Here is a 12,441-nt window from a genome sequence, read left to right on the forward strand (position 1 = left end):
ATGTGGTTCCTATTCATAAAAGTGGAAGTAAGAAGGAGGCTGGATAACACATTGAAATTGTCCGCTCAGTGTGCTGCGGCAGTCAAAAAGCAAACAGAATGTTAGGAATTATTAGGAAGGGAATGGTGAATAAAACGGAAAATGTCATAATGCCTCTGTATCGCTCCATGGTGAGACCGCACCTTGAATACTGTGTACAATTCTGGTCGCTGCATCTCAATGGAGAAGGTACAGAGAAGAGCAACCTAAATGATAAAGGTGATGGAATGGCTCCCCTATGAGGAAAGGCTGAAGAGGTTAAGCCTGTTCAGCTTGGAGCAGAGACAGCTGAGGGGGGATATGGTAGAGGTCTACAAAATCATGAGACGTCTAGAATGGGCAAATGTGAATCGGTTATTTACTGTTTCAGATAATAGAGGGACTAGGGGGCACTCCATGAAGTTAGCAAGTAGCACATTTAAAGCAAATTGTAGAAAATTATTTTCACTCAATGCACAATTAAGTTCTGGACAGTTAGTGTAGCTGATTTTAAAAAAGGTTTGGATAAGTTCTTGGAGAAGTCCATTAACTGCTATTAATCAAGTTGACTTAGGGAATAGTCACTGCTATTTCTGGCATTAGTAGCGTGGGATCTACTTAATGTCTGTGTACTTATCAGGTACTTGTAACCTGGATTGGCCACTATTGGAAACAGGATGCTGGGCTTGATGTACCCTCGGTCTGACCCAGTATGGCAACTTCTTTTGTCCTTATTTTCTTACAGGCCAGTTAGTCTGATCTCTATGGTGAGCAAACTAATGGAATTACTGCTAAAACGGGATATAGTTATACCCAGCTATTTTTGGAATCCAATGGCTTGCAAGATCCAAGGCAGCATGGTTTTACCAGAAGTAAATCTTGTCAGACGAATCTGATCAATTTCTTTGATTGGGTGACCAGGGAGTTGGATGAAGAGAGAGCGCTAGACATACTGTACTTGGAATTCAGTAAGGCCTTTGACACGGTTCCACAAAGAAGACTTATAAATTGTTTGCCCTTGGTATGGATCCTAGAGTGACTGACTGGGTTAGAAACTGGCTGAGTGGGAGGCAACAAAGGGGAGTGGTAAATGGAGTTTTCTCTGAGGAGGGGTTGTTATTAGCAGTATGCCTTGGACCGAATCTTTTCAACATTTTTGTGAGCTGTATAATGAAGGATTGTTGGGAAAGGTTTGCCTTTTTGCCAACCTAGCTTGATGGACTCTCTACCTGGGGTAAACCTCAAAGCTAGGTTGAGAGAACATTGCCCAAATCTCATCTTGGAGTGAGTTTCCTCACTCCGAAGGGCCATCACAAGAGACCACTGTTCTGTTCGTAGGTGTCACGTAGAATGTCAAAGTGGCCCCCTAACCCCCTACACTCTTACCTAATCCCCAACTCAAGTTACTAGTGGGCCTACCATAGGGATACAATACCTACCTATGGGCCATGACATTATGGCCAGTCTCTCTCTCTCTCCTCTCTCCTCATCTCTCTCTCTCTCTCTCTCTCTCTCTCTCTCTCTCTCTCTCCTCCAGTGGTTGGAATGCAGGAAATCAACAGGTTGACACTTATCGCAGAATCTGAAAAGGGTATTGCAATTTGCGCTAACTCTTCACACAGGTAATTAGCGCAAATTGCGATAAATGCTATATTAGCATAAAACGAGGTACTTACTGCATTTTGATAAATCCAGGCCACAGTCAGTAGTGGTTAAGTTGGGGGAGAGGGAGGGGAAGGATGTAAGGTTTGAGGGTTAAGGTTGCCAATAGATAGTTGAAAGGTTACATCATTGAAGATGTTATGCTGCAGCGTGTAGCTGACATCGTTATTCATTCTGTATTAGTTGGAAAATTAATCAAACAAATTTAAACATAAATATCAGACGAATGATGAGGTGATCGCAGTCCAGACCTGAGACCAAGGCTTCGCGACACAGGAAGTTGTCTGGGCAGCGAACAGCAGCTGTACCTGAGAATGTAAGACCTGCCACGCTGGCGGGCGCTAATTTCTGAGCAGCCCGAAAAAGTGTACAGGAAAGCAGAAAATGATGTTTTTCTGTACACCCTCCGACTTAATATCCTAGCGACATTAACTCAGAGGAACCAAAATGGTAAAAAAATTTTTTTTTTTTTTTTTTTTTTTAAATGTGCCTGCTGGCCCAGTTAGGAGAAAGGACACACAATTTTACTGGCATCGTTTTCCTAACCGATCGCCGTCAGCGGGTTCAGAAGACTGACGCTCGTAAAACGGAGCGCCGGTTTCCTGAATCCGCTGACAGAGCCACCTCTCCTGGGCCATGGAGCGACCCCTCATTTAAGTAGAGGATCGCGCGCGCCCAGGAGAGCGGGCGCTCAACACGGAGCGCCCGCTCTCCCGCGTTTCTCACTGAATCGGCCTGTCTGAGAGCACAGGTGTAAGTGAAACCTCCTCTACTATATCCTCCCTCCTCCCCCTCTGAGACCAGAGCGGTGCAGTCTGAACCCCCAGAGCTCAAAGCAGGATGCTCTGGCCTGGCCAGGGAGGAGAGAGGATGCGCCATGCACACTGCAAAGCCCCTGTCCTCTGCCTCCTCCTGGTTTGCTGATTTTAGCCTGCGAGTGAGAGGTCCTGGGCATGGGTTGGTCCGGTAGAGTCAACCTGAGATTGCGGGGTCGAGGGAATGGAACAAACTGACTGGGGATTGGGGGGGAGGCGGGAGATGAAATGAGTGAACTAGGGATGGGGGGAAGGGAGCCAGGGTGAGTAAGGGGTTTGTGGGAGGGAGGGAGTTAGGCGTTTGTGGGGAAATGCGTGAACTAGGGATGGGGGGAAGGGAGCCAGGGTGAGTAGGGGTTTGTGGGAGGGAGGGAGTTAGGCGTTTGTGGGGAAATGAGTGAACTAGGGATGGGGGGAAGGGAGCCAGGGTGAGTAAGGGGTTTGTGGGAGGGAGGGAGTTAGGCGTTTGTGGGGAAATGCGTGAACTAGGGATGGGGGAAGGGAGCCAGGGTGAGTAAGGGGTTTGTGGGAGGGAGGGAGTTAGGCGTTTGTGGGGAAATGAGTGAACTAGGGATGGGGGGAAGGGAGCCAGGGTGAGTAAGGGGTTTGTGAGAGGGAGGGAGTTAGGCGTTTGTGGGGGAATGAGTGAACTAGGGATGGGGGGAAGGGAGCCAGGGTGAGTAAGGGGTTTGTGGGAGGGAGGGGAGTTAGACGTTTGTGGGGAAATGCGTGAACTAGGGATGGGGGGAAGGGAGCCAGGGTGAGTAAGGGGTTTGTGGGAGGGAGGGAGTTAGGCGTTGTGGGGAAATGAGTGAACTAGGGATGGGGGGAAGGGAGCCAGGGTGAGTAAGGGGTTTGTGGGAGGGAGGGAGTTAGACGTTTGTGGGGAAATGAGTGAACTAGGGATGGGGGGAAAGGAGCCAGGGTGAGTAAGGGGTTTGTGGGAGGGAGGGAGTTAGACGTTTGTGGGGAAATGAGTGAACTAGGGATGGGGGAGAAGGGAGACAGGGTGAGTAAGGGGTTTGTGGGAGGGAGGGAGTTAGGCGTTTGTGGGGAAATGAGTGAACTAGGGATGGGGGGAAGGGGAGCCAGGGTGAGTAAGGGGTTTGTGAGAGGGAGGGAGTTAGGCGTTTGTGGGGGAATGAGTGAACTAGGGATGGGGGGAAGGGAGCCAGGGTGAGTAAGGGGTTTGTGGGAGGGAGGGAGTTAGACGTTTGTGGGGAAATGCGTGAACTAGGGATGGGGGGAAGGGAGCCAGGGTGAGTAAGGGGTTTGTGGGAGGGAGGGAGTTAGACGTTTGTGGGGAAATGCGTGAACTAGGGATGGGGGGAAGGGAGCCAGGGTGAGTAAGGGGTTTGTGGGAGGGAGGGAGTTAGGCGTTTGTGGGGAAATGAGTGAACTAGGGATGGGGGGGAAGGGAGCCAGGGTGAGTAAGGGGTTTGTGGGAGGGAGGGAGTTAGACGTTTGTGGGGAAATGGGTGAACTAGGGATGGGGGGAAAGGAGCCAGGGTGAGTAAGGGGTTTGTGGGAGGGAGGGAGTTAGACGTTTTGTGGGGAAATGAGTGAACTAGGGATGGGGGAGAAGGGAGACAGGGTGAGTAAGGGGTTTGTGGGAGGGAGGGAGTTAGACGTTTGTGGGGAAATGAGTGAACTAGGGATGGGGGGGAAGGGAGCCAGGGTGAGTAAGGGGTTTGTGAGAGGGAGGGAGTTAGGCGTTTGTGGGGAAATGAGTGAACTAGGGATGGGGGGAAGGGAGCCAGGGTGAGTAAGGGGTTTGTGGGAGGGAGGGAGTTAGACGTCTGTGGGGTGAAGGGAGGGAGTGAATCAGGTTGAGTGATGGGTTTGGGAGGAGTAAGTGAACCATGGTGATTGAGGGTTCATAGGGGAAGCAAGGTAGGGTGAGTGACGTTTGGGAGGGGCGAATAAACCAGAGTGACTGAGGGGAGGGAGCCAGGATGAATGAGGGGATCAGGTGGGAGGACGGAATGAGAGTAAGGGGTGACAGGGGCTTTGTAAGGAGGATCGGGTGGGGGAAGAAGTGAAAGAGGGAGATTGAGGGGTGAAAGGGGCTTTGGAAGTGGGGATAAGAAATAGAGAGGATGGGGGTGTGGTTCTGCCACCACTCATCTCATTTATGCACGTCCTACGCTCCACAGTATTTCTCCGTCCTTGGATGGGCTTTTACTGCCAGTGGTCCGCTCTGTACTGCGTTTTTTCTCTCTTTTCCTATCCGAGCTCAGCCTCTCTCTCTGACCTGTAACTCCCAGGTCTGCCCAGCCCAGGCTCTCCCTGCTCACTACACAATGCAGCGATGGTGTCAGCCAGAGGAAACCAGAAATCCGATCTTGTTAGCAGGACCTGAGCTTTCTGATTAATCACGGCGCAGTCAGACATGAAACTGAGGGGGGGATCTTACTTACCTGATGTTTCTGGAGGCTGCTGCTGCTGCTAATCCGTCTACAGCATTCCTAGATGTACGCAGCTCTCCATCCTATCCGAGTCCCTGTAATTTCCTGTCAGGTCAAAGAAACAAAATCCCTGGAATACTGAAGACTCACTGGCCTGGAGGACCGTTTTACTTCCAAAATACATAAGAACCTGCCATACTGAGTCAGACCAAGGGTCCATCAAGCCCAGCATCCTGTTTCCAACAGTGGCCAATCCAGGCCATAAGAACCTGGCAAGTACCCAAACACTAAGAAGATCCCATGCTACTGATGCAATTAATAGCAGTGGCTATTCCCTAAGTCAACTTAATTAATAGCAGGTAATGGACTTCTCCTCCAAGAACTTATCCAATCCTGCCAGAGAGGGGGGGAAGGTCAGTGGCAAAGTCAGCGGCCAGGTGGGTCCAGGGTTCCTCGGGGACTGGCAGCGGCTGGTAGCGACCCCCATGGCTGTGCTCCGGCACTTTTATTCGTGGCACACGTAGGGCAGGACTGGACATGACGCTTCGCACTGGTTTTCACCCGTAGTGTTGCCCGATTAATTCCAGTGTCCGCGAGTGGCATGAGCCATCGGCTAACAAAGCGTAAGGAGGCACACTCAGATCATTTATGAGCTGATTTTTTACCATTTTTAGTAATTGCTCCTTTCGAGGCACAGGCTGTGTCTCTTCTGGCACCGGAGTAACCCGCAGGCGTTGGGCCTGAATGCCCCATGTTTCCACTTTATTTCCTTTTTTCACCGACCCCCTAGATTCTGTCGTACAGGAAAGCGTTAGGCAGTCTGCAAGAAGATTAGATGTGAGGGAGCTCCAGTCCTTTTATTAAATCAAACCCAGGTATTGGCAAATAATTGACACAGTAATGGGTCTGAAGGAACTGAAGGAGGTGCTGAATGTACCCCTCGCAGCTCTGATCCTACTTATCACGTGAAAAAGAAGTGCCCAAAGATTGGGGAAAGCTCCATAACTTCCCTTAATGGACTGTGGCTGCCACAAGCAACCAGGGTCAGCTTATATAGTAACATAGGGCCTCATTTTCCAAGCACTTTACCACGTGCGATAAATTCGCAAATCGCGTTAACAGCTGTTAACGCGATTTGCGAATGCAAATTAGTAATTTGGTATTCAGGGGGCGGAGTTGGGGCGGAGCATATGTAAAGCGGGAACCTGTTTATCGTGTGCGGCGAAACAGCCGCAGTGTTAGCGCGGCTGCTATCGCGGCTAATAACTACAAACTCCAACTTTGCGTATGGACTGCGCTACGGGCCAGAAAGGATTATCCCGGACAGCCTGTTTTGGGGGGGGAGAGAGAGAGAGAGAGAGAGAGAGCGCCTTACTATAGTGCCTATGCCCTACATAGGTATTTGAATCCCTATGGGAGGGCTACCTACTAACTGGAGATTTGGGCAAAATTCTCTCCACCTAGCATGTTGTTGCCCAGGTAGAGTGTCCATCAAGCTAGGTAGAGAGAACGTTGCCCAAACCACTTCTTGGAGTGAGCGTCCTCACTCCGACGGCCAGCAAATCTGCACTAGAGACCACTGTTCTGTCCGTAGGTCTCATGTGGAATGCGAAAGTGGCCCCCAACCCCCGACGCTCATACCTAATCCCCACCCCGAGTTAGTAGGTAGCCCTCCCATAGGGATTCAAATACCTATGTAGGGCATAGGCACTATAGTAAGGTTCGTTCTCTCTCTCTCTCTCTCTCTCTCTCTCTCTCTCTCTCTCTCTCTCTCTCTCTCTCTCTCTCTCTCTCTCTCTCTCTCTCTTCCCCCCCCCCCCCCCAGGGTAGTAACTGCCTTTAAGGGTTGTAACTGCCTCTCTGTGCAGGTTACCCCCATGTTTCTGTTAAGGGTAGTAACTGCCAGTCCATGCAGGTTACCCCCATATTTCTGTTAAGGGTAGTAACTGCCGCTCCGTGCAGGTTACCCCCATGTTTCAGTTATGAGTAGTAACTGCAGCTCCATGCAGATTACCCCCATGTTTCCTTTAAGGGTATAACTGCCGCTCCATGGAGTTACCCCCATATTTCTGTTAAGGGTAGTAACTGCCGCTCTGTGCAGGTTACCCCCATGTTTCTGTTAAGGGTAGTAACTGCCAGTCCATGCAGGTTACCCCCATATTTCTGTTAAGGGTAGTAACTGCCGCTCCATGCAGGTTACCCCCCATGTTTCAGTTATGAGTAGTAACTGCAGCTCCATGCAGGTTACCCCCATGTTTCCTTTAAGGGTATAACTGCCGCTCCATGGAGTTACCCCCATATTTCTGTTAAGGGTAGTAACTGCCGCTCCGTGCAGGTTAGCCCCAAACCATATGTAAAGGGTAGTAATATTAATAAGACTCTCTGACATCCCATTTTGAGGTTGGGAAAGGAATTATTTTTTGTCACTGTCTTGTATACAACTGGCTAGAGATGCAGAACGTGCTTCATTTTACCACTGACTACCATGCAATGGTAGCTGTTAGGCAAAAAAAAAAAAAAAAAGCCTCTGGGCTTCCTGTCTCCCCAGCAGACTGGTCCCGTATGCACAGGGAATCATGAAATAGGTTTCCCATCTGATTGCATGTTTGATGTATGCCTGAATTACTGTCGATGTTACTACTACATTTGTTTTATGTGACTTACTGATTGTGCACCACTTTGAATGGGAGTTGCCAGCCCATGACAGTGCTGTATAAGAAATGAAATGAAATCTTGTCAGTAGCTGGAGAACGAAGGATGTTAACAGAAAAGGTAGTTTGTTTATTAACCATACTTTGAGTCCCTCGTTTTTAGTTAAAACCGATATTCACCCTAATGTTAGGCTGGTTATAAGGCTGACCACCAGAAGCACTTCCTGACAGACTCCCTGGCCCTGCACAAAAGCAGAAGTGCAGTGCTGCAGAGCGGGGGGGAGAAGAGAGGGAGATTATCCGTGGGGTGGGAGAAAGAGAGAGGGGCAGGCTAGGCAGGGGATAGGGCTAGGGATGGGGATGCGGCTGAGTGGGAGAATCCGTGAATGTTTTATTGTCCTGGCTTCTGTCCAACAAAATTAACTCTGATATTTACCGGGAAAAGTAATGAGTCATTTTTTTTCAACTGATTTTCTCTTTTTACTTTTGTTTTTGTCACAATAAACCCTGATAAATGCCTTGGAAAATGTAAAACAATAAAAACCGAAAATGAAGGTCCCTGCCCATAACTCTGGCTCATCTTTGGAAGGTATCCTCACAGCTTGGATTCTGGCACAGCTCGGTGGCTGAGGTGCTTTCATGGAGCAGATCACATTTGCTCTTAAAGGGTCATCGGAGGAGGGATACGGGGTAGATACTGGCAGTGGAGGAAGAGGTTATTGTGTAACAATTCTAATGCTTTCACTGTTTGCCCTTCTGAGCGGATGATTTACAGTCTGTCTGAATACATATTTGTCATTTTAGGCTTTTTTTGTCTGTATGTGTGTACATTTTGCAGAATTGTTGTTTGTTCTATGTGTGCTCTGCCTGAAAAATAATAACTAATAACCAGACTTAGTGTGGAATATGTGAAGTCACAGTCTTTTCACTCCTCGGGTGCAGGATGGCATTTGTAAAACGCTTCCTAGATTCTTTTAGGTTTGGGTTTTTCTTTGCTATTGGATGTAGACGGATATTCTCTGACAGATGTGGGTTTTGCATATCACCAAAGCCTTCACGTTGAGCACTGCGAGTTTGCGATTGTACATGTACTTTCTGGCAGTGCTGGAGACGGGAGGGGAGGGAAAGGCAGAGGCAGTGGAGTGAAACCCGAGGGGGAGGGGGGACTCGGGGAGGGATCCCCTTTTGCTCTTCTCGCCTCAGTTTCCCCTCCCCTTCCATGTGTTCAGCGCTCCGTAGCCCCGACCCCCCCCTCCACTTCCCGGGACGTGAGCTGCAGGCAGGCGGGCGCTCTCAGCCCCAGCCCGGGAGAGAGGAAGGCGGGGGCTCTCCCTTCCCCGGCTCGGGGATGCCCTCCCTGCTCGGCCTGGGCTTGCGGCTGCTGCTGCTGCTGAAGCTGAGCCGGCCCGACGTGTTCAGCTCCATGAGCACCGTGCGCCGGGCGCTGGCCACCGAGGGGCGGCTGCTGCGGCTCCTCCACTCCTACCTCCAGGGGGAGAGCTCCCGGCTGGAAGCGCTGCGCAGGTAACGGGGGGGAGGCGGAGGGATGGGAACTTTTTTTTTTAACTAGCGCCCTCCTTCTGGGGAAGATTCTGAGCAGATTTTGTTTGCCGTTGGGGGTGGGCAGCCTTATTCTTTAATCCTTTTCGGAATAAAAGGCGGGGGGGGTAGGGAATGGATGGGTCGATCTGCCCCTGTTGCTGCAGAAAGCGGTGCATTCTTTGCTCCGATCTGCCCCCCTGTGGTGGGGGAAAGCACTGCACGGTGCTGCTCACCTGCCCCGGGAGTATCGCGACAGAAGCTCCATCTTCCGACCTTAAGACTTGCAAACAGGAGAGGGACAGAGAGAACTTCTCTGAAAGCAGCACCAGCCTGCAGAATAGAACTTTGCTCTTACTGAGCGCTATTTCCCCTTTTGGTCTTAGTCTTAGATCTCCTTTCTTTATTTTTTCCCCTAATGGAGTTTATTTCTTAGGTTTTCATACTTGGTTTTTTTTTGTGGGGGGGGGGGGGAGGGTATGTGGATATGTGCACGTTTATTACTACTACGGTTTTTAAAACGTCTTCCCGGAGCCCGCTCTTTAACTCTCTTTTCTCTGACTGAACTATTGGGAGGGGACGGGGGAATGGAGCGAGACAGACAGCAAGGGATAGCATCGCATCCGCACGAGCAGAAGGCAGCAGTGAGGTTTTTAAAGCCCTTAACTGACCGACCCCAGGCCTGCTTCCTCCTCCTCCTGCTGCACTGGAGTCAGGGCAGTCGCATAAACAGTGCTGAGGGCCGGGGGATCCCGCCTTTCACCTTGCAGGAAGCTGTTGGCAAGCCCGAGAGGAAGCACAGCAGAGGGAGCCCAGGGCTGCAGCGAGAGATTTCCGTGCAGGTGCTAGAGAGGCTGGGGAGGGGGGCGGGTCCAGCCGCCCCAGGCGGTGAGGTCATCGCACGCTCGCGCTCTCTCTCTTCGCACGCCACAGGCAACCCCGGCTCCTCAGAGAAATGCACCCCCAGAAATGGAAATCAGCAGTTAGTACAGCTGGGTTTTAAAAAAGCATTGGATACCTTCTTGGAGGAGAAGTCCATTACCTGCTATTAATTAAGCTGACTTAGAGAATAGCCACTGCTATTACTAGCAACGGTAACATGGAATAGACTTAGTGTTTAGGTACTTTCCAGGTACTTGTAGCCTGGATTGGCCACTGTTGGAAACAGGATGCTGGGCTTGATGGACCCTTGGTCTGACCCAGTAAGGCAGGTTCTTATGTTCTTGCCCGCGCCACTTCTCATCTCGTCCGTCCTTTCACAACTGCCGCCCCCTGCCCCTAGGCCATCGCCTACCCCCGCCTCATGCGTCCGCCAGCCCCGTTCGTTCCTATTTCATAGTCCCGGATTCAGTTCCCACCTGGAGAACCATCAAAAGCTGCGCCTGGCCCCTTTCTGGTGATGTTCACAGCAAGCAGACTCACCCCTTCAATTATATATTTATCAGTTAAGTCTTTACTTTCGGGCCGATTCAGTACGGTGCACGCGGTCGAGCGCACCTTTATCCCCCGTTTGGCCGTGCGTTTTCCACCTACTATTTTTTACCCCTTAAAGAGTAAGAGGCAATAGCGCGTGGAAAACGCGTGGCCAACCTCCCCCGCCCCCCCCCCCCCCGAAACTAATAGCACCCGCAACATGCAAATGCATGTTGATGAGCCTATTAGTTATTCCCGCACGATACAGAAAATAGTGCCTGTCCAAAGGCAGAAGTTAATTTCAGCCGGCACAGGGAAAATGTACAGAAAAGCAGAAAAAACTGCTTTTCTGTACACCCTCCGACTTAATATCATAGCGATATTAAGTCGGAGACCCCAAAAATAAGAAAAAATTAAAAATCTGCCCGTGGCCCGTGGGTTGGGAGATAGACGCTCAATTTTGACAACCGACGCCGGTAAAATTAAGCGTCGGCTGTCAAACCCGCTGACAGCTGCCGCTTCTGTCAATAAAGAGGCGCTAGGGATGCGCTAGTGTCCCTACCGCCTCCTTTTTACCGTGGGGCCCTAATTTGCATAGCTTGGCTTCCTGAATCGCGCACCCAGGAGAGAGGCCTGGGCACGCGTCGGGAGAGCGGGCGCTCGCCTGCTCTGTTTACTGTATCGGCCCCGATTGTAATTCTTTCAGCAGTTTCCCCAGGACACCCTGAGACTCCGATGGCAGCCATGTTAGCAAGAGTCACAGATTATATCGCATTTACCGTATCTGATTAGTCCATATTGGCCATGATGTCACAAGTACCTTTGTGTATGCGACGTGAACCAATCAGAACCCACTCTGCCTGAGGTCCTTCCTGACCCTGCCCTGAACGTGGCTTCGCGTCATTGCTTATTTATCTCGCAGTTTTCCAGCAGAAGAGTTCAAAGCGTATTAGAGCCAAGGTTAAGTGTGCAACAAATGAAAAAGTACATCAATATTTCAGTCCAGAAGAAGTCAAATTACTATAGGGTAACAGGGTGATCCTGTTCAACTATACCCGATGTGCAGCATAATTCACACTGCCGAGCTTTGAATGAGCATAAGAATGAGTTTTGGACCAACATAAGAATTTGCCATTCTGGGTCAGACCGAGGGACCATCAAGCCCAATATCCCTGTTTCCAGTCCAGGTCACGAGTACCTGGCAGGATCCCAAACAGTAAATAGATCCCAGGCTATGGCTTAGTTTGCAGTAGTCTAGGTGAGAAATTACACAGGCCTGAATCACGGTAGCAAAGTGGAGTCATCAAAAAAAGGGGTGGGCGGTGGAACAGCTGGCACTGTTGGGATAGAATTTAGTAACAGTAATGACGGCAGAAAAAGACCAAATGGTCCATCCAGTCTGCCCAGCAAGTTTCCTATGGGGGTTACTGCCGCTCTGTGCAGGTTACCCCTGAGCCTTAGGTTAAGGGTAGTAACAGTAATGATCAAAACCAAGCAAATGTCAAACCCATAACAAAAATTCCTGCTAGCAACATTTCTATAGGGTGAGCAGCCTTCTTGATAATTCATACAATGCTTTGCTTTTGGACTCAGCCCTACAAGCAGTCCTGCGCTTTTTCCCTAATGTCTGCATCAGTACTGCAGACCGTAAAAGTCAGGGCCCCAGAGTTGGCTGTCGTCTGAATCCAGTTTCCCTTTTTTCCCCCCTGCCGTCAAGGCGGTGATGCTGCCGTTGCGTCAAAATCACGTAAGCTAATTGGTTAAAGGTAGTAATCCCCATGCCTTCTGTTAGAGGAAGCAGCTGCCGCTCCATGCCCGTTACCCCCCTGCATCCTTTTCTTAATTTACAACCCTAGCCTTTAATTTGGGTTTCAGTAGTGAATTGGGAGTCCAATATTTAGCCCACTCTGCGCACTTGGTGGCTGAAAGATAGGG

At 50.2% G+C, this 12,441-nt stretch overlaps 1 protein-coding gene across 1 annotated transcript in view; it reads left to right on the forward strand.

The window, feature by feature from the left end:
- The first annotated feature begins 8,767 nt into the window (after positions 1-8,767).
- The window catches only part of P4HA3 (prolyl 4-hydroxylase subunit alpha 3), a 69,091-nt gene continuing 65,417 nt past the window's right edge, over positions 8,768-12,441 (forward strand). The window contains exon 1 of the mRNA XM_029602102.1: positions 8,768-9,078. Coding sequence (XP_029457962.1) covers positions 8,774-9,078 — 305 coding nt within the window. The 5' untranslated portion in view covers positions 8,768-8,773. The remainder of the gene's footprint in view (positions 9,079-12,441) is intronic.

Source organism: Rhinatrema bivittatum, chromosome 5 (genome assembly GCF_901001135.1).
Source record: "Rhinatrema bivittatum chromosome 5, aRhiBiv1.1, whole genome shotgun sequence".
In the NCBI taxonomy this organism is placed as follows: Eukaryota; Metazoa; Chordata; class Amphibia; order Gymnophiona; family Rhinatrematidae; genus Rhinatrema; species Rhinatrema bivittatum.